Source organism: Mastigoproctus giganteus, chromosome 10, assembly GCF_048544385.1.
Source record: "Mastigoproctus giganteus isolate SK-2022 chromosome 10, ASM4854438v1, whole genome shotgun sequence".
NCBI classification, from domain to species: domain Eukaryota; kingdom Metazoa; phylum Arthropoda; class Arachnida; order Uropygi; family Thelyphonidae; genus Mastigoproctus; species Mastigoproctus giganteus.
The window spans coordinates 211161690-211187950 of NC_143584.1; the positions used below are offsets into that span (position 1 = coordinate 211161690).

A 26261-nucleotide genomic window follows, 5' to 3' on the forward strand; every position below is an offset into this window, starting at 1 on the left:
CCTTTACAGATGATCCTGCCGACCGGGCTAGCCGGGTGGGTAAAGTGCCTGCCTGGCAACCCAAAGTTCGCGGGTTCGATTCCCGCCTCGGGCTTGGATCAAAGTACTGCAAAAACCTTGGGAGGTGCATTGTGGCCACAGAAGCCTATGCGCCAAAAACTACAAAAAAAAAAAACAAAAAACAGATGATCCTGTATTGCATCTTTAGCTAAGGAGACTCCATAATCTCTGGTACAGAAGTCAAACTGACAAGTCTGTAGTTGCTCTTCACCCTTGGAATCACCTCTGTGAATAAGAGAGATATTTGCACATCTCAATTCTATAGAGAATGAATCCAAGAATGCCCTCATTATAGCAGCTGAAGGTTTGCTTACATCTTTTGCTGTTTCCTTCAATATAACTGGGCAAATTCTGTCAGCTCCTGGTGCCTCATTCACTTTTAATCATAATAACATTGTTTGTAATCAATAATTACAAGCAATATTATTACAATAAAGTTTGATTATTCTAGATTCGCTACAATCGTCAACTTCAAAAATTTTGCTAGTTGGTGATTCTAGCTTCAAATATTTCGCATCTGTGTGAACATAGATACAAAATATTTATTAAGCTTATTAGCAACTAATTCAGTAGCATCAATACTGTTATCAAGTAGCCCAATCTGGATGATTCCTTTTCAGCTAACATAAGCAAAGAAATTCTTGTTAATTGTTTTTTGTTTTTCACTCTTTGCTGAGGACTTCTCATAATCTGCTTTAGCATACCTAATTTACATTATATTTACTGTAGGATTCAGGGTTCACTGATAATTTATAATATCCCATTCATCTTTTTCTTCCCTGCCATCCATTTTGAACTATATCTTGAACTATACATTTCTGTTTATATAAAAAGCTTAGAAAAATCAAGAATAGCTTCCTTAAACATTTCTCATCCAGCATTTGTATTTGTTAAAGTTACCATTTTGGTTCCACTGAAAATAATTCATATCATATCAATGTTTAAGCCCATTATAATCCTCCTTTTGAAAACAAAAACCCTTTCCCTTGACAGTAGTTACTTCTTCAAATAGATCCCAGATCAATATACTGTGTCATTACTTGCTTGTGGTTACATTCATTTTTTTTTTTTTTCAGGATTCTTAAGGTAAGTAAGTAAAGAATATGCTGATGCTAGAAGCAGCCATCTAGAAATGCCTGACTAACAGGCACACCATGACCAATCCCCAAATTCCTGTCAATCTCTGTGAAATTAAAGTCTCTTATAAGACATTTTGATTTGCTTGCCCATTCTATTTGTTTATAAAGATGTTGATTGTACTTATCACAGCCATCTTGATCTCAAACACATTCCTACTCTCATCTTTGTTTTCTCAATGTTTATGTGACATCATACTAATCCAATACAGGTTATGCTTGTTATTGTCTCAAATCTATATGCCCAGAAATTAAAAACATTAGCCCCACCTCCTCTTCTGTAAAGTCTATCCCTCTTGTACATGTAGTATTTGCCATATTCAAATTCTGAATTCAGTATATGATAATGACATCATGTTTCTGATACTCCTATGATATCTGTATTTGCTGATTTAACCAGTACCTCAAATTCAAATTTATTAACTACACTCCTAGCATTAGTGTATGAACAAGAGAGGATCTGCCTTTTTATGTTCCTTGTGACTCTAACACAACTCATGTAGCAGCTCATAGGAGTACTTTCTCTGGGAATTTTATTTCCCATTCACTTAAAATATCACAGCTGCAGGTACCTCTTTCTGCCATTAAGCCTCTTTCTTTTCCAAGGCCTGATACAGGAACTTTAACAGAACACAGTCTGACACTTAAGGCAATGGTCAGGCCATGTCTTGAGTACTGCGTACAGGTCTGGAGGCCTCATTTTAGGAAGGATGTAGATTTACTTGAGCGTGTACAGAGAAGGGCAACAAGATTGGTGAGGGGAATGAAGGGATCCTCTTACCAAGAGAGGCTTAAGTTCTGCAAATTGCAGTGGCTGGAGACTAGGCACCTGCGCGGTGATCTAATTGAGGTGTATAAGGCCTTGAATGGGTTGAGCACGCTGAATTCTGATGGATCCTTCAACTTGTTCAGATTAAGAACCTAAAGGGGCATAAATTCAAATTAAGAAAAGACAGATGTAGAATAGATGTGTGGAAATTTGCCTTTAGCCAGTGGGTGGTTAATTGCTGGAACAAACTTCCATCTGTCGTTGTGGAAGTTGATAGGTTGAATAAATTTAAGGAGGAACTGGACAAGCATTTGGAGGGAATGGTGTGATTTTTTTTTTTTTTTTTTTTGGCTGATGCTGCATAAGCTCATACACTTGCTTTCTTGCATCACATGCCACTACTACTACTACTACATTTCTTTTTCAACAAAAATAATTCCATCAGGTGTAGTGAGAAGTTCGAGCATTTTAGCTCATGGTATATTTATTTTATAAATATAAATGGATAGTGTAATCTCTATTGTTTTTCCCTTTGTGGCAAGCTGACATTCAATTATAGACTGTTGTGGCTGACTATATTGGAAGCTAGGTCTATCTTCCTAGTTCTGAAAAGTCACTTTTAAGTCTCTTCTTCTTTCTATCTCTTCACAAATGATACCACATCCATGGGTCTTACATAACAATACATGTGATGCATGCATGGACTGTCTAAAGCTAACAATACTGCATTAAAAGAACATTTAACTTATGAATTTATCTTTTGCATTCAAATTGTACAAAAAAAAAAAAGAAATAATAATTGCCAGATTTCTGTTCATAATATATAATAAAGAAATTTGGGATGGCACTCCTTTGACAAATTTTTCTTCTGATGTTTATGTACAAAGAGAAGGTCATCATGAGACTGATTTTTCTGAATAGTATAAAAAATGCCTGATAAACAAATCTTTCCAAAATGTAGTAGTATTTAACAACACAAATCCTGATTGTGAAATAAGTTCAAGACATTGAAGATATCTTAACATAAATGCAACTAAATATAAAATTTCATAAAAATCCATCCAATGGGAGTCAAGTTGTTGCATGCAGGCATAAGGTGTTCATAAATCTGTACCAACACTGACCATTTGGCTACAGTTCAATCACAAATTCATTAAATATAGCATTAATAAATGATTAATATAAAGTAATTTATATTATAATTACATTTTAAAATAATAATTTTATAATTATTTATAAATAAATCAAATAATTTTATATTTTATTTTATAATTAATGTAAATAATTAACACAATTAATATAAGCCATTTAATATGAATAAACTTTTTAGAACATTGCTAGATTTATTAAAACTAAATTGTTAAGGTGTATACAAAATGACAGTTTTAAAAGACATTTGTAAAACGTCTGACCAAAACAGGGGTACAATTTAAAATATAAATAGAGCATTACTTTGGAGTAATGTTAAAGTAACAATAATTCTGACTGTCAACCTACTGGATTATGTTCAACTTATGGAATTCTGATATCAGATTAATCACTCCTCTGCATTATATTCTACTTATTAAGAATTATCTCTTACCTCAAACTGAGGAATATACCTAGCAGCAGTCTTCTTCTGATGTTTACGTACAAAGAAAAGAAGATCATCACGAGCCTGATCTTCTGAATAGTATAAAAAATGCCTGATAAACAAGTCTGTCCAAAATGTAGTAGGGTTTAACAACACAAATCCTGATTCTGAAATAAAGTCAAGACATTGGAAGATATCTTAATATAACAGGGAAAAGTAATATTTAAGTTAATTTATTAGTATTACAGGCAACTCTCGATTTACGAACATTCAATTTATGAACATTCGCTATAACAAAGATCACAATTCATTCAAAATTTCTTAGTCTCCAATAGATAGAGTCCCTTATAAAAAAATGAAATGCCAAACGTATAGTGAACATTGTGAATATAGTGATAATTGTAAGGTTTAAAATTATAAACTTTTAAAAATTTTATTTATTACAATAATTATCAGAAAATTATTATGATAATTATACTGAACTGTTCTTGGTTAATAAAACTAATCTAGCCAGTAAAAAAAAAAAAACTGTTGATTTACATGCCACGGCCACGTAGAACGTTTAAACGCTTTTAAATCAATTTGAGGGTTTGGCAATCTTTGAAAAAGATGCAAATATGGAAAGAACTGCAAAAGTGAAAAGAGGCATTTATGGCTTCTAGCATGCTACAGTGAGATTTTTGAAGAAAAAAAAAAAAGAAACTAACTGCGCAATCTTCTATAAAAACATTTTAAAAAAGTGGAAAACCCAGCTGTTTCTTCATGTCAGATGCCCTTCCATCTACCTTATCTGCACCTAGTGTCACTTATGTTGAAAATATTGAACTCTGATGAAGATATTAACAAGTAAAAGTTGAATACATATGTACAGTACATATATTATATTAGTACTCATTTTTTTTTTTATTCCTATTTTGTAAATCTGTTTTTAATTAAAATTAACAAGTACGATATCTTGTTTTTTTATTCTTTTCTTATTTTATTTTACAATACAATAAACCACAACACATATACATTAGCATTAGTAAAGGCATTTGATGCAAGAAAGCAAGCTTATGCAACATCAGCCAAAAAAAAAAAAAAAAAACCACTTCCACTTCACCCCTCTGTTCGTTTGAAATACCTGTCCAGCTGAGCCTTAAACTTATTTAGGCTATCAACTTCCACGACAAGGGATGGAAGTCTATTCCACCAACCAACCACCCGCTGGCTAAAGGCAAATTTCCTCACTTATATCCTACATCTGTCTTTCCTCAATTTGAATTTATGCCCTCTCAGGTGATTATTCTGAGCAAGAGGAAGAATCCCATCAGCATTGAGCATGCTCAAACCGTTCAAGGCTTTCTACACCTCTATCAGATCACCTCGCTGGTGCCTAGTCTCCAGACACTGTAATTTGCAAAACTTAAGCCTTTCTTCGTAAGAGCACCTCTTTGTTCCATTCACTAATCTTGTTGCCCTTCTCTGTACTCGTTCCAGCAGCTCTACATCCTTCTTGAAATGAGGTCTCCAGACCTGTATACAGTACTCTAGGTGTGGCCTGACCATTGCCTTATACAAGTGAATAATCACCTCCTTATCCCTGCTAGAAAAATTCCTATATATCATTTGACAATGCACCATGAGCTACTCTTGCAGCCCGTCTGCACTGCTCAGAGAACTTCATATCTGCCTGCACAACCACCCCCAGGTCCGTTTCATTCTCTACCACTGTCAGTGTAGTACCACAGAGTTGATACGTTGCTCTGGGGTTGCTGTTTCCCATATGTAGTACTTTACATTTGTCAATGTTAAACTTCATTTGCCACCTCTCAGCCTATCTGCTCAACCTTTCCAGACCCTGTTGCAGCAGCATAGTGTCAATAGTGTCCTTGACAACCCTGCCAACCTTCATATCGTCTGCAAACTTGGACATTAAGCTTCATATACCATCATCAATATCATTTATAAATACAGAAAACAATAATGGACCCAACACTAAACCCTGAGGGACTCCACTAATAACATTAGTCCACGATGAGCAGTGTCCATTGATTACCACTCTCCCCCTCAACCACCCCTTTATCCACAGCAGCAATTTGCCTCCAATGCCACACTGCTCCAATTTCTGCAGAAGTCTTCCATGTGCAACAGTATCAAAAGCCTTTCTAAGATCCAAGTATATAATATCAAAGTTATTCCCTGCATCCAGTTCTTTTGTGACTGCATTATAGTATCCAATCAAATTGGTCAGACAAGACTTCCCCTTAACAAAACCATGCTGTTTCTGAACTATAAATGAATTCTTGTCTAGATGATCCTGCAGTGCTTCTTTAACCAGTGCCTCCATTCATTTTCCTGGAACAGAAGTTAAACTCACAGGTCTATAATTACTTGTGTCAGCCTTTGATCCTCCTTTGTGAATTGGGGTCACATTTGCACATCTCCAGTCTGTGGGTACCTCCCCTGAGTCCAAGGAAGCTCTCATAATTATGGCTAAGGGTTTGTTTACTTCCTTTGCTGCCTCCTTTAATATAACTGGATAGATTCCATCCACCCCAGATGCCTTTCTTGTGTTTATCTTCAACAATTTCTCCTCCACTTTACTCTCAGTTATTACAAGATTCTCTAGCTTACTGCCAGAGTTGAATACACGTCTGGCATTCCCCTCGCTGAATAACTCCTTATGTGTGAATGTCGATGCAAAATATTAATTTTGTTTGTTAGCTACCCTGAGCAGGATCATCAACAGTTGACCCATCGACATCAAGTGGATCAATCTGATTCATCCCCTTCCTTCTAGAGTTTACATAAGTAAAGAACTCTTTGCTGTTTTTCTTTGCATCCCTTGCCAAAGATTTCTCGTAATCTGCCTTCGCCTGCCTACCCTCCTTTGTAACTTGGATACAGATCAACTTGTATCTATCATAGGCTTCTGTGTCACATGTTAATTTGTATGTATCCCATGCATTTTTCTTCTCTGCCATATGTCTCATTAGTTCATCTGACATCCATGTAAGCCTAAACCTTGAACAATATTTCTTAGTTGGTATGTAAACCATAGTAGCTTCCAAGATAAGTTCTTTGAATGCTTCCCATTTTGAATTTGCTGTTGGTAACATCATCAGTTGGTCCCACTGTATAGAATTTAAATACTGTCTCAGTCCATCGTAGTCGCCTTTACAAAAGCAATAACTCTTCCCTTTACCCCTAATGGTAGTTACCTCTCAGTAAATCCCGCTTCAGCACAGTGTGATAACTGCCACCTAGTGGTTCATTTATCTGCAGATTCTTAATGCATGAAGAATCACTACTGATAATCAAATCAAGAGTATTACTCCCTCTAGTTGCCTCCCGAACATGCTGATGTAGAAAACAATCATCCAATAAATCCACAAAAGCCTTACTAGTGTGTGAGTGACCAGCCCCCAAATTCCAGTCAATATCTGGGAAATTAAAATCCCCCATTATAAGACTCTGATTTACTGGCCCACTCTATTTCCCTATACAGTTCCTTATTACACTCATCAGCGTCATTAGGCCTATAACACACTCCTACTCTCAATTTTGATCTCCCAATGCTAATGTCACACCAAACTGACTCGACACTGCACTGTCCAGCGATGTCCACTGGCTTCACTTCCTTGGATTTTATGTGTTTCTTAACTAATAGCATAACCCCTCCTCCCTTCCTATCCTTTCTGTAGACATTGTACTCCCCAAATTCCAGTTCTGCATTCCTTATATCTGTGTGACACCACGTCTCTGATATCCCAACAATATCTGCCTTTGATGTTTTGAGCAATACCTCAAATTCTTCAAATTTATTTACTAAACTCCTAGCATTGGTGTACACGCAAGTATACATGCACCTGTTTCTATTCTTAGCTACCCTAACACAACCCATGTGTTTACTTGAATTGCAATGACTCCCAGCAGTCTCTGAAATTTCCTGCATCTTGTTTTTCAGGCTTCTGCTCATTCCAATAGAAGCAGTGCAAGAATCTCTTTCACTTCTGCCAGTGGCTACTGTTAATCTATTAGTCTTTGTCTCCCCCCAAGCTAGCAGTTTTCCGACCTACATTATAATAAAACATATTGTATAAACCATTCGATGTTTAGTACGTGGTTTTAATGCTTTAAAATGGCTGCTAATGTATAGAATACGTATCATAAAAGCTCAGGAATGCAAGATACACATAACAAACAAAACATATAACGAGCAAAATCTTGGAATGGAACTCATTCATAAACCAAGAGTTGCCCTTATAATTTAAAAGCATTACTTATAACTCTCACAATAAAAAGTTTGGAAAAATAAGGAAATAAAACAAAAGTGTGTGTAAAAAAGGAAATGAAGAAATTAAATAAAAGAAACAAACCTTATATATGTATTTACATAAGAGGCAGACTTTATTCTTATGGCATATTACATTCTTCAAAAAGGCCTCAATCAAAACTAATTTTCCAAGGGAACAAAGATATAACAGGAGATTGTTTTCCTGACAAAGGGTATATGATATGCAGGTTTTTATAGACATGAATACAAATTTTTTTTTTTTTCTTTGTTAGTTGTTGGCGCATTGGCTTCTGTGGCCATAATGCACCTCCCAAGGTTTTTGCAGTACTTTGATCCAAGCCCGAGGCAGGATTCGAACCGGCGACCTTTGGGTTGCTAGGCAGGCGCTTTACCCAACCGGCTAGCCCGGTCGGCTGCATGAATACAAATAGCATATTTCATCAATTTAATTATACTTATTCAATTAATCAAACAAGGTAAGATAAAGTTCCAAACATCAAATAACAGAAAATTTATTTTGCAACTTAGAATATTTATAATTTTTTGCAGTATGCAGCGTATGGATGCATGTGTCCAAAGGTTTATTTTTATCTGTTGTTTACAGCAAGTAATTTCATACTGTCATTTTTTATAATATTGCTTTTTGAACAATGATCTAATAAAATTCTGTTTTGGGAAAGAAATTAGTTTCAAAGCCTGTAAAAATAATTGGTAGGGCAACACACCGAGAAAATTTTATCAAGGGGTTGAGTATTTGAATGATACAATTGCTTCGAAAATATATGTAACAATCATTGAGGTGATGAATGAGGTGGGAGACCTTGTATAAAGAAATTACTAACTTGTCTTTGCATTATTCAGGCCATTAATAAAAGAAATGAATACAGCAACTCAAGTTTGAATATCATTCTTCAAGTCATTCTTTGCTTCTTTCGGTTTTAAGAGCAGATCAAATGGAAACAACGGATGAACTTTCAAAAGATTGGTTGAAATTTGTGACTGAGAGTCAGAATTCCTAAAAACAACAGACAGGATATGAAATGTTTATCTTTATGAATCAGACAAAAATGTCAATCTCTGAATGGAAGTCTCAAGAATAAAAAAAAAAAATTAAAGCAAAGTTATGTAAGAATTATCATTTGCCTGTAAAGGCAAATTTCATTATGAATTTATACCAGTGGTATGCAAACTTTTTTTCAGCAATAAACTCCTTCTGATCCCTAGCTTTACTGGCAAATCCCCATAAAATATTATGTTGTTTTATTGTTCTCAATAATAAAACACTGAGAATAACAATAAAAATATTTAGCATTAGTATTAGCATTAGTAGAGGCATATGATGCAAGAAAGCAAGCTTACTCAGCATCAGCCAAAAGAAAAAAAAAAAAAAAAAACACACCACTCCCATTTCACCCCTCCGTTCGTTCGAAATACCTGTCCAGTTGAGCTTTAAATTTGTTTAGGCTATCAACTTCAACAACAAGTGATGGAAGTCGGTTCCACCAACCAACCACCCGCTGGCCAAAGGCAAATTTCCGCACATCTATCCGACATCCGTCCTTCCTCAATTTGAATTTATGCCCTCTGAGGTGATTATTCTGAGCAAGATGAAGAATCCCATTGGCATTGAGCATGCTCAAACCATTCAAAGCCTTATACACCTCTATCAGATCACCTCGCCGGTGCCTAGTCTCCAGACTCTGTAATTTGCAAAACTTAAGCCTTTCTTCAGCTTAAGTTTTGCAAATTATAACCACTCTTCAAAATTTGCCTTTCTACTTTGTAACATGCAAGGACAATTTAAAGAATAAAATTAAGTCTGACTGTACGCAGTCCACTCCATACATAATCACTTATTACATTTAGACCCCCTCCCCTAATATGCTTCCAGAAATATTAGGAGAGGGGGGTCTAAAAAACTTGCTTCCAGGAATAATGTGACAGGTGAGCTTGTATCTTCTCAGAGTTCCCCATGGTTCTCTGCAGTCCCCTCCACCCTTGGTACACAGACCACAGTTTGTCCTTTGTTCATTGTAGACACTGACAAATTCCATGCAATACTTGTTAATGTTTGACCATTTTCATACATTCTTATTATTTTAATTTTCTGATCCAAATCAATCACTTTCCTTTTCTTGGTAGATTTACTAATACCGCTGTCACTTATTCTCTTATTCGGCACCATGATAACAGTCAAAATGAAATTTTCTGTAAAGGACTTCACAGGGTTAAGGTGGAAACACTATTTATTGCCTCATGCGAGCTCGCATTTTACTAAAGCACATTTCTGGAGCTCACTACCATAAAAACAAGTTGCAGTTTCTGGTTTATTGGGCTTTCTATTAGTGCAATTTATTATAAATGGGTAGTAAGCTCAATCTTATTACATTTGCAATAATACCAATAGCCAGAATTCTGTGGGTTTTTTCGTTATTATGGCGAAATGTGCGACTCCTTTACTGAAATCTTTAGTCACATAAAAAAAACTTTCAGAATCTTCTCTTCATTCCTATTTTTTAAGCTTCGTAAACTTGTTGCTCCATATCTGATTTGTGTAATTTGTGCATGCCAAGTCCGTCGTTATTGATTGCTCTTCTTTTTTTTTTTTTTTTACTGTTTTAAATTTTACAATCCAAAAAAAAAAAAAATTGAGTGAAAAATAAAATTTACATAAGTCTGAAGTTAAGTAGCTCGGGCTTATGTAAGTCAAGGACTTACTGTAATTGATAATGAAAGTAACATGAAGTTCTCTAAGCAGTGCAGTGAGTCTCCAGGAACAGCTCATTAAATTCTACCAATGATATATGTGAATTTTGCCAGCAGAGATAGAGGGGTGATAATTCCTCACGTATAAAGAAATGGTTAGGTCACATCCGGAATACTGTATACAGGTTTGAAAACGTCATTTTAAGGTTGCTGTTATTTATACAGTTGGCCTCCGTAGCCAAGTGGTCAGGAGCGGGAGTGCAGTAGCACACGCTCCTTGAGTAGACCGGAGTTCAAGCCCCTGACTGCTAAATACGGTCGATCTGCCAACCCGCACTGGACCAGCATGGCAGATTATGGTTTGTTGTTATTTAGTTTTTAGGAGCATTAGCAACAAAAGCCATATTGCTCCGGGAATACGCGGTGGTCATTCCCTGACCTTTCCGCATCCTCCGTATTTGGTGGTGATGGGCTCGAACCCCGGTCTAATCAAGAAGCGTGTGCTATGCACTGCTGCTCCTTCCCACCTGGCTACAGAGGCGCCTGCAGATTATGGTCCATTTCCCTCAACATGAATTGTTGAGGAGGCTTCCATCCTGCAGTGGGTTGATAATGGCTGCAGTTTACCTTTTTTTTTTTTTTTTATTTATACAGCACATTAGCATCTAAGGCTATATTGTGCTGCATATAATCTTCTTTATCTTCACCTTCTTCCCACGTTTATATGGGGTCGGCATTTCCGTCCTTAATTCTTTTCCTCCATTCCTCCCTTTCCTGGGCTTCCTCTCTCCTCCATCCTCTCTCTTTTAAATCCTCTGCCACCTTGTACTTCCATCTCAGCTTAGGTCTCCCCCTCTTACTCTTCCCCACACACTCCTCACTTCTTTGTTCCACATGTCCAAGCCACCTCAACCTAGATTCCTACATTTTTTTACTCAGCGGCCCCATCTTAACCGTACCTCTGATGTAGTCATTTCTTATCCTGTCCTTCCTCATCACACCACACATCCATCTTAGCATCCTCATCTCTGCCACTTCCATCTTCTTCTCCTGGGCCCTTGTAATCGTCCATGTCTCAGCACCATACATCAATGTGGGTCTAACAAGAGTTTTATACACTCTTCCCTTCATTCTACAATTTACTTTCTTATCACACAGCACCCCACTCATCTTTCTCCAGTTCAACCATCCACATTGCACTCTAAGCTGTATTTCTGCACTCAATCCTCCATCCCTCTCAATATTAGCATTAGCATTAGCAGAGGCATATGATGCAAGAAAGCAAGCTTATTCAGCATCAGCCAAAAAAAAAAAAAAAAAACCCACTCCCATTTCACCCCTCCGTTCGTTCGAAATACCTGTCCAGTTGAGCTTTAAATTTGTTTAGGCTATCAACTTCAACAACAAGTGATGGAAGTCGGTTCCACCAACCAACCACCCGCTGGCCAAAGGCAAATTTCCGCACATCTATCCGACATCCGTCCTACCTCAATTTGAATTTATGCCCTCTGAGGTGATTATTCTGAGAAAGATGAAGAATCCCATTGGCATTGAGCATGCTCAAACCATTCAAAGCCTTATACACCTCTATCAGATCACCTCGCCGGTGCCTAGTCTCCAGACTCTGTAATTTGCAAAACTTAAGCCTTTCTTCGTAAGAGCAACCCTTTGTTCCATTTACTAATCTTGTTGCCCTTCTCTGTACCCGTTCCAGCAGCTCTACATCCTTCTTGAAATGAGGCCTCCAGACATGTATACAGTACTCAAGATGTGGCCTTACCATTGCCTTATACAAGGGAATAATCACCTCCTTATCCCTGCTAGAAATATTCCTGTATATCATTGACAAGACACCATGAGCTACTCTTGCAGCTCGTCTGCACTGCTCAGAGAACTTCATATCTGCCTGCACAATTACCCCCAGGTCCTTTTCATTCTCCACCACTGTCAGTGTAGTACCGCAGAGTTGATACGTTGCTCTGGGGTTACTGTTTCCCATATGCAGCACTTTACATTTGTCGATGTTAAACCTCATTTGCCACCTCTCAGCCCATCTGTTCAACCTTTCCAGATCCTGTTGCAGCAGCATAGCGTCAGTATTGTCCTTAACGACCCTGCCAACCTTTGTATCATCTGCAAACTTGGACATTAAACTTGATATCCCATCATCAATATCATTCATAAACACCGAAAACAACAACGGACCCAACACTGAACCTTGAGGAACTCCACTAATAACATTAGTCCACGTTGAGCAGTGTCCATTGATTACCACTCTCTGTCTTCTGCCACTCAACCATCCCCTTATCCATAGCAGCAATTTGCCTCCAATGCCACACTGCTCCAATTTGTGCAGCAGTCTTCCATGTGCAACAGTATCAAAAGCCTTTCTAAGATCCAAAGATATAATATCAAAGTTATTCCCTGCATCCAGTTCTTTTGTGACTACATCATAGTATCCAATCAAATTGGTCAGGCAAGACCTGCCCTTAACAAAACCATGCTGCGTCTGAGCTATAACTGAATTCTTGTCTAGATGATCCTGCAGTGCTTCTTTAACCAGTGCCTCCATTAATTTACCTGGAACAGAAGTTAAACTAACAGGTCTATAATTACTTGTGTCAGCCTTTGAACCTCCTTTGTGAATTGGGGTCACATTTGCACATCTCCAGTCCATAGGTACCTCCCCTGAGTCCAAGGAAGCTCTCATAATTATGGCTAAGGGTTTGCTTACTTCCTTTGCTGCCTCCTTTAATATAACTGGATAGATCCCATCCACCCCAGGTGCCTTTTTTATGTTTATCCTCAACAATCTCTCCTCCACTTTCCTCTCAGTTATTACAAAATCATCCAGCTCACTGCCAATGTTTACTTTACCTACATCATTCTCCTTCCTGAATAACTCCTCATGCGTGAATGTAGATGCAAAATACTCGTTTAGATTGTTAGCCACCTGAGCAGGATCCTCAACTGTTGAACCATCAATATCCAGTGGACCAATCTGATTCATCCCTTTCCTTTTCGAGTTCAAGTATGTAAAGAACTCTTTTCTGTTTTTCTTTGCATCCTTTGCCAAGGATTTTTCATAGTCTGCCTTTGCCTGCCTAATCTCCTTTGTGACTTGGTTACAGACCAACTTATATCTATCTAGGCTTCCATGTCACCCATTAATTTGTATGTATCCCATGCATTTTTCTTCTCTGCCACATGTCTCATTAGTTCATCTGACAACCATTTAGGCCTAAACCTTGAACAATATTTCTTAGTTGGTATGTAAAGTCGAGTAGCCTCCAAGATTAGTTCCTTGAATGCTTCCCATTTTGAGTTTGCTGTTGGTAACATCATCAGTTGGTCCCACTGTATAGAATTTAAATACTGTCTCAGACCATCATAGTCGCCTTTACGAAAACAAAAACCCTTCCCTTTACCTCTGATGGTAGTTACCTCCTTGAGTATATCCCACTTCAACACACTGTGATCACTGCCACCTAGTGGTTCATTTATCTGCAGGTTCTTAATGCATGAAGAATCACTACTGATAATCAGATCAAGAGTATTGCTCCCTCTTGTTGCCTCACGAACATGCTGATGTAGAAAACAATCATCCAATAAATCCACAAAAGCCTTGCTAGTGTGCGAGTGACCAACCCACAAATTCCAGTCAATATCTGGGAAATTAAAGTCCCCCATTATAAGACTCTCTGATTTACTGGCCCACTCTATTTCCCTGTACAATATCTTATTATACTCATCAGAGTCATTAGGCCTATAGCACACTCCTACTCTCAATTTTGATTTCCCTATGCTTATGTCACACCAAACTGACTCGACGCTGCCCTGTCCATCGATGTCGACTGGCTTCACTTCCTTGGATTTTATGTTCCTTAACTAATAGCATAACCCCTCCTCCCCTCCTGTCCTGTCTATCCTTTCTATACACATTGTATTCCCCAAATTCCAGTTCCGGATTACTTATATCTGTGTGACACCACGTCTCTGATATCCCAACAATATCTGCCTTTGATGTTTTGAGCAATACCTCAAATTCATCAAATTTATTTACCAAACTCCTAGCATTGGTGTACACGCAGGTATACATGCACCAATCCCATGTTCAATCCCAGACACTTATATTTCGAAACTGATGGTAGCTTTTCCTCCTGCAGTTTTATAGAACTCTCATCTTCTCCATTCAATACCATATATTCTGTCTTTGTTCTACTTATCCTCATGCCTCTCTCTTCCAGCGCTTTCCTCCATTCCTCCAATTTTTTCTCTACCTTTCCTTGGGATGGTTCGCACAGTACGATATCATCCGCGAACAGCATACTCCATGGTGCTCTACTCTTCACTTCTCTCACCAACACATCCATTACCAGATCAAACAGATATGGGCTAAGAGCTGATCAAGCGCCTCCGTAGCCAGGTGGGAAGGAGCAGCAGTGCGTAGCACACGCTTCTTGATTAGACCGGGGTTCGAGTCCGTCACCACCAAATACGGAGGATGTGGAAAGGTCAGGGAATGACCACTGTATATCCCGGAGCAATATGGCCTTAGTTGCTAATGCTCCTAAAAACCAAATATCAAACAACAAGAGCTGATCCCTGGTGCAGTCCAATTTCTACAGAGAACCCCCTCAGTCATACCTACACTACTCTTAACCTGAGTCACCACTCCCTCATACATTTCCTTCACAAGCCTTACATACTTTTTTGATGCACCCTTCTCCCTCATGCATCTCCATACCTCTTGTCTGGGCACTCTATATCTCTATAATATGTCTATACAAGTGTATTCATGGGTTGATTTGCATGTTGTGCAGGCTGAAAAAGACAACTCATGGAGAAAAACCCTACTCCCTCTGTATGATATTGGATAATTACAGACCTGGCTAAAGAGGAATTAAAACATTCCTCCAGTCTCAAAGAGGACTCAAAACCAGGGGCCACTTCAAATAAGTAATGAAACTGCCATACCATCCTGGAGTCATCTTAGGAAAGATGTACTTCTGTTAGAAAGGATGCAGAGATGAGCAAATAGATTAGTTGTAGCATAAAGGGATACTTGAACCAAGAAAGACAGGGATTTGGGGATTTAAATTGAAAAAGAATGGAGGCAGAATAGATGTGTGGAAATTTTCCTTCATCCAGAATGAGTAGTTGATTTGGAATAAACTTCCACCTAATACTGTGGAAGTGGACAGTTCAAATTAATTTAAAGAAGTTTGGACAAATTATTATAAAGAACAGGAAGAAAGAAGTGGGTGAAGCTTTTTTTTTTTTTTTTTTTTTTTGATGCTGTATAAGCTTACTTCCTTGCACCATTTTTGAATACACCATGGATTATCAAACTAATAGAGCAAGCTTATCTGCGAAAAGACCTAAACCTCCCAAACACTTCCTAGTTCATTTCACAAATATACGTTGTCTCAGTTCTACTCTCAACGATGTCCATTTTTACTTACAGTCTGCCAAACCCCATGTCCTTTTTCGTGAAAGAATCTCAGTTATCAGTTGATTCAACTACTGCTCACCTCAGTTGCCCAAATTATTCACTGTATGATTCCTTTCACCTCAAAGGTGGTACCTTATGCATATGTCCATTCCGATATTCCCTGTCAGAGACTTGGTAATTTAGAATCTCCTTGTTTCCATCTTCTCTGACTTAAAATCTCTCTACCTCATTCTTTCAAATTCATCTGTTGTCTCTCCACTAATCACTTGGAACTCTTTGACTTCCTCTCTTTGCAACTTGACTTTCTCCAGTCCAACTTTCCTAACAGTGAGGCAATTTTCCTTGGTGATTTTAATGTTCACAACTCCAGCTGGCTTCCGTTTTCTAGTCACACAGACCCAGCTGGTCAAGTTGCTGAGGCTTTTACAATTACTAATGACCTCATACAGATTGTTCATTTACCTACTAGAATACCAGACAATCCTAACCATACAGCCAACATGTTTAACATATTTCTCACAAACTCGTAAGTACACGGTCAAAATGAGTGGTCCTTTAGGCACCTCAGGTGCTTAAAGGACCACTCACTCTAAAGGACCGCTCTCAAGGTAATTCTTCAGTGGGGCAAAGACAACTTAGTTGATTGTAATCCTTCTAAAACTCAGTTCTGCCATATCTTGCAAAAAGGATTCTTCTGCTCCTATGCTTATCTTTGGTGACACTCCGATTTCTAGGCAAAATGATATATCTCTTTTGGGGATTACCCTGACTTCTAATCTCTCTTGGCACAAGCACATTACAAATATTGCTTCCTCTGCATCTAAACAACTTGGTTTTCTCTTTCGCTCTTGGTGTTACTTTTCTTCCAAACAGCTGTTCACTCTGTACAAATCGCAAATCCGCCCTACCATGGAATATTGTTCCCACATCTGGGGCAGTGCCCCCAAAAACTCTCTCAGGCTTCTAAGACTCCATTCAGAAGAGGGCAGTTAGGTTGATTAATGACTCATCCCTAACAGAGTATCTCCACTCTCTGTCTCATAGATGTATTGTTTCTGCTGCATGCCTTTTCTACAGATACTTCTATGGGCACTGTTCTGAATTGGCTTCTATAATTCCTGCTTTCTCTTTCAAAACAGTCCAAACACGTGCCGCCACCAATCAACATCCATTTACTGTCCAACTTCAAACTCACAGAATCAACTTTTCATCGTCCTTGTTTATTCATTCAACTGCCATTTTCTGGAACAACCTTCCTTCATACATGTTTCCAGAAAATTACAGGCTACAGCAGTTCAAGTCTAATATCAACAGATATCTTCTTTTGTCTTCTCAACCTCCAACCAATGCACAGTACTAAGTGCTATGGATTCTAATACCTCTCTTGTTTGAGGTTTTCATAAAAAATAAAAAGGTGATACCAATGAAATGAAACCAAGGTCTGGATGGCCTCAAACTCACAACATGTTTAATAAACCATAAAGAGGGAGCTTCATGCATGTGATTTGCAGTAAACATCAGAGCAGGTCCAAAAGGCCACAGGAACATCTATTAGTACATCAATCATTGTCAGGTGCTGCATGGTTTTGAGTTCAATGGTGGGGCAGCTGCACATGAGCCCAATATCAGTCACCAATGAGAAACACCATTTGAAATGGTATCACCCCAAATATTCATGGATTCTGAAACAGCAGCAATTCTGATTTGTTTGGCAATTTTTCTTGCCAATCAAATCAGAATGTCTTATTATTGGGGACTAACCATCTGAACAGACAGATTTGTAGATAGGATATTCAATTAGTAGCAATTGTTTCTTGGATCATTTCTACAAGGTGACGTGCTTTCTACATCACCCATCACCTTGTTAAGGATGCCACCAGGGAATCAACATTCTTAACTTAGCCATTAGCAGATTCAAAATCAATTAAAAATTTAAGTTAGGGAGTCTCTAACTGGCAGTGACTATAAAGAAAAGTTTTTATTTTCTTTTTAATACAGATTACTATTAGTAGTGACAGATGATGCAAAGAAGCAAGCTTATACACCAAGCTTATTAAGCAAAAAATAAAAAAAATAAAAATACATCCCACATAATCTGTATATCTGCTTAGTTTCTCTAATCTTTATTAATTCAAACTACCCACATTTATAACAGCATTTATGAATGTGGGTAGCTTGAATTTGTTTGCTCCAACAATTACTCTCAGGCTGAAAACAAATTTCACACAAATTTATTCTAAAACCATCGTTTTTCAATTTAAATTTGTCCCCTTACATGTGTTATCCTAGAAAGAGTAAGGATGCTGTTAGTATTTAGTTTTACTCAACCATTTAAAGTCTTAAACACTTCAATTGGGTCTCGTTGCAGGTTCCCAGTTTTCAGTCACTGCAATTTAGAATTAATAGTGATAAATGATACCAGAAACAAGCTTATATAGCATAAAAAAGCAAGCACCTAATCTGTACATCGCACATAATAATTTGTCTAATCATTTCTTAAATTCAATCAAACTATCCACTTCCACAACACCAGATGGAAGTTTGTTATAACAATCAATTACTTTCTGGTTGAAAGCAAGTTTTAACACATCTATCATGGAGCCAACCTTTTTCAATTAATACTATTATGCGTGTTTTCTGAGAAAGAGTAAGGATACCATCAGCATTTAGTTTACTCAATCCAATTAATCCGATGATGGTGCAGGTCACCTGACAGGTGACCCTCAAAAAAATAACATTCCCAACCTTGATGTTAATGAATGATTAAAAATATGAAATTTTATCAATCTCCCTAAATATAGTCAAAATTTTCATTGAAATAGTTTTCAAAGGTTTTTTTTAGTTTTCATGTATAAATTGCACATCAGACATTGTCAGTTGACCTACTATGATCTTTGTAACTATTTTGCTTTTTTTGCTTGAAAAATGCCATGGTATTAGACAAGAACTGATGCTGTGTTTGTTTACAGTTGACTTGTTTTTAATTTTCCACTAGTTCAATAAATATCTACAGTCTTACCCTAGTTGTTTTTGAAAGATTTGTTTTCACACAGTAAAGATAACAACAGGAAACTTAATATTCTAACAAGCTGGATTTCTGCAAAAAGCAACACATGTAATTTCAAATTTTGCATGCTGTGAAACACGTTACTCTCTAAATTTAAAAAAAAACTTAGAAATGGAAGTAACTAATATTATCCAATGGATATATATATATTTTTTTTAATATTATTAATATACATAAGCTGAAATATATGCCCAATGCACATACATGTTTGAAATTTTGCACAAAACTCTTTTTTTTTCTATTTTATGTCTAAAACAGAAATATATAAATTATAAAAAATAAATTTATAAATTTTATAAATATAAAAGAAATTTATAATATAATCGTATTTATAAATTATTTTGTCTAAAATTTTTCCATTTGATGTCTAAAATGTTTTTTTTTTTTTTTTTTTGTAATTTTCAGCAGAATTTTTTTTTTTTTTAAATAAAAGGTGTGAAACAATGTTTAAAGATAAATTTTTCATTAAAACTTAAGTCATATAAAAATAAGTATTGTAATCCATTAAGAAAATGTCAAATACTGGTACTGTTTAAGAGTATATAAAAAAAAAAAAGAAACATTTTCCAGAAATTAAAAAAAAAAAGTTGAGCATCTGCCAGGAGACCCACCACCACTTTTGTTACACTTTTGGGTGCCATCATTGCTGAGATAAATCCTTAAACATCTCAATCAGATCTCCCTTGCAGGTGCCTAATTTAAAGCACATCAATTTGCAGAACGGTCTTTTGTAGTAAGAATTTCCTTTTATGTCCTTGATTAATCTTAATGCTCTTCTGTCCAACTGTTCCACGTCCTTCTATTTGAGCCTTCAAGACCTGCATGCAATACTCAAAGCAGCAGACTAACTATTGCTTTATATGGTATAATAATTAACTCCTTATCCCTTCTGGGAAAATTCCTGTATATCAGTGAAAGAACACCATGGGCTATCCTAGCAGTTTGTTTGCACTAATCAGAGAGCTTCATGTTGAACTATAAATTTATCCCAGGTCTCTTTTGTTCTCCACTACCTTGATGGTGGTACCACCCAATTGGTATGCCATTCTGAGATCTCTGCTGCCCATATGTAGCACCTTGCATTTATCAGTGTTAACCCTCAACTGCCAATTCTCAACACATCTAATTTTCTTATCTTGTTGCAGCAGTATGCCTTGATTCTTGTCATAATCCACTTTGCCAAACTTTGCATCTTCTGAAAACTTAAATGATAAGCTTGATATTCCATCATGAACACTGTTAACAAATACTGAAAACCATAACGGGATGCCACTAATAACAATCTAGAAAACATTTATTACCACTCTCTCTGTATTCTGCCACTAAACCATCCCTTTATCCACAGAAATAACTTGCCCTTAATGTCACACTGCTCCATCATGTGAAAGTGTGTCAAATATCGAAAATTACTTTTTTCAAACAGTCCCTTAGTTACTGCATTAGCAGTTAATTGGTCCGACAAGATCTTCCCTTAACAAATCCATGCTATGATTTCATATAACTGCTTTCCTGTCAAGATGATCCTGTGATACTTCTTTAACCACTTACTCCATTATTTCCCTAGAAGAAAAGGCTTACAGGTACCTCACTTTGCTCTTTAATCCCCCTATAGATTGGAGATATTTGAACATCACCAATCTATAGGAACCCCCTCCACTCAATCCATGCATACTCTCATAATTATGGCTAAAGGGTCGCTTACTTCTTTTGATTTTTTTTTAATAGAACTGAAGAGATTTCATGAGCCCAAGTGCCTTATTTCCTTTCAGCTTCAACCATTTCTCTTCCATTTTATTCTCCATTAATGCATGAATATAGATGAAAAATACATTTTGTTTGTCAGAAATCTGAAAAGGAGTATCAGCAGTTATGCCATTCATTTAAAAGACATTTATTGGCTAAAGCCTCAGAGTATGAAAGAGTTTATTTATGCATGGGTGCACACACATCATTTATATTACCAAGGTAGTTTTAATGCATCGTTTTAATTATATCTCATATTGTGAATACCTTCGCAATAATTTGCCATAGTATTGCACTACCTCAAATAAGTAATGCTTCACCTATGGAGAAGACTACTGTTACTTATTCTCAGTGGATGCCACCCTCCAGATGTCACAGTTTCAAGGCTTTTTGGCCTCTCTTTGATGGGTGGGTAGGTGCCCTGGTGTTGCAATAGTGACAACCCAGTTATGAAGTATAACTCCACAATATGAGAGATGCCCGATGATGTTGTTATTTGGTTTTTAGGAGCATTAGCAACTAAGGCCATATTGCTCCGGTGCGGTGATCATTCCCTGACCTTTCCGCATGCTCCGTATTTGGTGGTGACGGGATGCCCGATGATGTGCAATGGTTTAGTCCAAAAGACATTTCTTGGCTAAAGCCTCAGAGTATGAAGGAATTTGTCAAGTTATACTTCATAACTTGGTTGTCACTATTGCTACACCAGAGTACCTACCCACCCACCGAAGAGTGGTCAAAAAGCCTTGAAACGGTGCCATCTGGGTGGTGATATCCACTGAGAATAAGTAACAATAGTCTTCTCCATTGGTGAAGCACTACTTATTCGAGGTAGTGTAATACAAGGGCAACTCATTGTGAAGGTATTCACAATATGAGATATAATTAAAAAGATGCATTAAGACTACCTTGGTAGTACAAATGATCTGTGTGCATTAACCCATGCATAAGTAAACTCCTTTATGCCATTCATATTCAGTGGACCAATTTGTTTCTTCCCTTTCCTTCAAATGTTAACATAAAGAATCCTTTACTACTTTTCATTGCATTCTTAGGCAAAGACTTCTCATAATCTATCGACTTGCATAATCCCTTGTGACCTGATTGTAGACCAGTTTTTAATTACTGTTTCTTCTCTCTGATAATTGGCGCAGTAATCCCAACCCCTTGTTTGCAGGCTGCTGCATGCTCTATTAGAAGCGGTGTAAGAATCAATTTTATTTCTGCTTGCAGCTGTCAAACAATTTAGTGCTCCCCTCCTCCCTGTCCATAGCCGAGTGGTCAGGAGTGGGAGTTCAGTATGTGCTACTGAACTCCCACTCCTGACTTTTCCTTGAGAAGACAGGGGTTCAAACCCCTGACTGCTAAATACGGGCGATCTGCCAACCTGCACTGGACCAGCATGGCAGATTATGGTCCATTTCCCTCAACATGAATTGTTGAGGAGGCTTCCATCCTGCAGTGGGTAAATAATGGCTGCAGTTTACCTTTTTTACACCTCCCTGTAACTAGCAATTTTCCAACCCATCTAACACTGTCACAACAACATCGGCAAATATCCTTGTACCCCTCCTATTTAAATGTATGACTTATCAAATCCCTTGTGAAGGAAGAATCCCACATTACTCTGTCATATGAGAGTCAAACATTTAAAAGATGATCAATGACTGTTCCAATATTTGTGAATATAATTTTTTTACTATTGAAATATAAATAACCACAAGCACACTATATTTAAACCTGCATTCTGCACGGCACACCTACTAAGATATGTTGCTTATATTTTATTTTGTCTCTGGTAAGAGCTCATTAAAATCAGTGGATGCCCCTGGTTTGGAACTCTGATTCCCTCTTGGGGCTTGACCTTAACATTATTTTTGTAATATACAGAGAAAACAAGCAGTGTAAAGAAGTTTAAATTGTTTTTTTTATTTTTTATTATTTTACCTAACTGGGATACATCTGATCCTCCGGTAGTAACCAAGATATAACTCAATCCATTATAACTAAACACAACATAAATGAAAAAAATGCAGCCATCAGAATATGACTACCCAAAGTGCTATTCATTTTTTTTTTTTTTTTTTTAATAAAGGGTATTCAAACCTCAATAATTTACGACAGTATGTTGACAACGATCATACGTTGCAGGAATTACGCACAACATACCTTCTCTGGAGTACTGACGTATTTCTCTTGTTCTGTGATAAGAAATTTCAGTCAAAAGCTGTTCTAATACACTAGGTATCGTACCGACTTGACACAGACTACCACCATACGCCATGATGAACATAAAAGATGATGTCACGCCACCTTTTCTAATGACATAACATTTACTGACAGAATGGTGGGTTGCCAACTGGTCGGCTATGACGTCACTTGAGTTGCGAATGAGGAATTATAAAAATAGAAAACAAAATACATACGCACACAACTATTACCCTTTAAAAAAAAAAAAAAAAGGTAGAAAAAGGTAGAAGCAAGAAAAAATCACATGAAAATAATACCTATACTCCTGTTATAATTATTTTCTACTGGGGCCGAGTAAAATTGAGAAATGAAGCATTACTGGATAACTCACTTCGATTTATCAATATTTCAGTCTTCAATATAAATTCGAAAACGAAAAAAATCAAATATTAATTACTTCTCAAAATAAAACTTCAAAGGATTGACAACCTCGAGCAATCGCAAACAAAAGAATGCTAAATTTCGGGGTTTCCTGAACTGACAGTATAAATTTTAATTATTGTAATTGTAGCGCTTAGCTGTATGATTTTTATCTTTGCCATGAAACTCGGGTATTAACGCACCTAGGAGAGGGTGCACCTTCTTTGAGAGGGGTTGCGCATCGTAGCCAATATCTTGACCCCCGCGGAATATTTCTACTTTCTTTTTTTTTTTTTTTTTTCATTTTTATTGTATCTCTTGGGGTAGAATGAAGATTGGCAACCCCTCCCCCCACTTTCCCAGTGTACGCATGTGAATTTGTGATTTCTCAGTGAAACTGCATAGTTTGATTCTAGAATAGAATTTAATTCTTGTTAAATTCTCATTGTCGCTATTACTTCGCTTCGTGATACGCCATTTTTTTCATTATTTATTACGTTAATGATGTGGCTTTTGGTCTGGTTTTTTATTTGAGGTGATTTATGTGAAGTTTTTCATTTGTAATTAAATCAGCTACTCCAGGAGTAAAACTCACCAGTTCAGTTTACTGTACATTTGTACTTAATTTATATACGATACCCTATATTAACTGTTCCAGGTTGTTATTTATTTATTTATATTTTTTTTTCTGCATATATAGAGATCAGATTCATATACTTCGTTTATTTGTCTATCCTTGTCCAACATGTGTCTACTATTGCTTTAATCGTATATCTAGAAAATACTGCATTTTTTTTTTCAGTGCTCTAAAACAATTATTTTAATACTTGGATTCAGTACCAAACAAAAGGATAGATGAGGCGACTTCGTCATCGTAGTCTGTTTTTTCAGCAGGAAATATACTAGTGCGACAATTAAAGATGGGCTGCATATTTTCAGTGGAAACAAACGAGCTCGATATCTCAGAATGTGTACTGGTGGCCAGCACACGTTCTGTGATTTACTAAAGCATCCACACGCAGCGTATGCCCTGTTAACTTGTGATAAACGAACGGATATTCATTCGTATGGTACTACAATAATGCAATTCATTAATCCATGTAATCCTGATAAACAAGAAACCCACCGATTTGAATATGCTTAGATATTTTAAAACTAACAAAGTTGTAAATTAAAATAATGTAAGTATGCTATTTAGGCAATATACAGTAATTACTTGATATGAGCTGTTATATGGTAATATGGTAATGCAGTCTACTGCTAGCATGTTTTTATCTTTGAATATGATTTTGTGAAGTGTATGCGTACTAGGGTGCTTATGAAGTTTTAATAGTGGTGGTGGTGGTGGTAGTAGTTGTGTTCTGCATTAATAAATAAACGCCCTCGTGGTAGCACAGTTGGTAGGATCGCTCAATCTCCCCACACCGGATGGAAAAGAAAAATTCTTCCCGTTGATGACGGGAAGAATTTTTATGGGTCTTTTTCACAACGTGGCTGAGTTAGTCAAGGTAGAACAGAAAATCGAACTCAGAACACACGCAATTCACAAACGGATATACACGGCCTGAGTAGCCGATGTTCCTAAAACTTAATAACAACAACAACAATAAATAAATGTTAGTATTAGTAGTGGCAAATGATGCAAGCAAGGACGCCTACAAATAAATATCCACTTCATCTGGCCTTACACTCTAATATTTATTCAATTCTTTCTTAAATGTATTCAAACTATACACTTCCATAACACCAGTTGATTCCAACAATTAAATACTCTGTGACTGAAAATAATTTTCGCTCATCTATCCTGCAACTGTTCTTTTCAATTTAAATCCTTAAACACTTCAATGGGACCTCCAGGCGTTTTTTTTTTTTTTTTTTACCCTGATTAATCTTGTTGCTTTTCTATGCATCCATTCCAACAGATCTATTATTCCCAAAATGAAGCTCCCAGATTTGTGCAGTATAGAAAGCGGTTATCGAGCAAATAGAAAAAATGTTTCTCTGGTAAGTGAGCTACCAACCCAGAGTTTTAACTGATGACTGGAAAGTTAAAATTTTCTATTAATAAACATATCATTCAACCTTGCTATCCTCTCAAGAAACCACACTGGTTGGCTGGTTGTTGTAGGGTTTAGGTGCATTAGAAACTCAGGCCATATTGCGCGGTATATAATCATATGGTATAATCACAGTCCTCCCCAAACTGTCTCAGGTCTTAATCTGTCGCAGGCGATTGTAATATGGGTTTTTACTCCCAGAAACTCGGATTTTTGTCTAGGTAACAGCAACTTGACCACCAAATACATTGCATGTATTCTGTGGTCAAGTTGTGGTCCGTATATGACACAGAATACATTGCATGTATTCTGTGTCATATACGGCTCAATATATCATAAGTTGCTGATGCGCCTAGAATCGTACAACAACAACCAATCAGCTTTCTGCTTTTGCTTAAATTCTTAGCAATATTGCATATTCACGTTGCAAACGATAGACTTTACTTTTATGTTTAATTTTCTAAATGTTGAGATAAATACAAAATTAAACGAATTTGCTTATTTAATGCGCTTAAAGCTATTCCTTTTCTACAGAATGTTTGTTTAAAAAAATACAAAAAGTTATACAGCCAAACTTTGAATTCCATGTATAGTATAGAGTGTGTTTAGTTTCAAACAGCACCAGGGGTTCCCCCCCCCCATCTCCGCGTAGTATACACTGTGGGTGTGAAACAGAACACTATCAATGCCAGAGATTTAAAAGTGTATGGAGTCTGTTTATGTGTACCTGCACGTTCCATTTATAGTATAATGGTTCATAATTTCTTATGCTTGAGTACAAGAGCAGCAAACAAGAAGTTTGAAAG

General features: G+C 36.9%; 1 protein-coding gene across 1 annotated transcript in view; it reads right to left on the bottom strand.

Annotated features, from left to right (window-relative positions):
- LOC150079846 (uncharacterized protein KIAA0930 homolog) overlaps window positions 1–23072 on the bottom strand; it is a 104625-nt gene extending 81553 nt beyond the window's left edge. The window contains exons 1-2 of the mRNA XM_090383251.1: window positions 22958–23072; window positions 3548–3705 (exon numbers count right to left, since the gene is read on the bottom strand). Coding sequence (XP_090239377.1) covers window positions 3548–3705; window positions 22958–23072 — 273 coding nt within the window. The remainder of the gene's footprint in view (window positions 1–3547; window positions 3706–22957) is intronic.
- Window positions 23073–26261: the final 3189 nt, after the last annotated feature.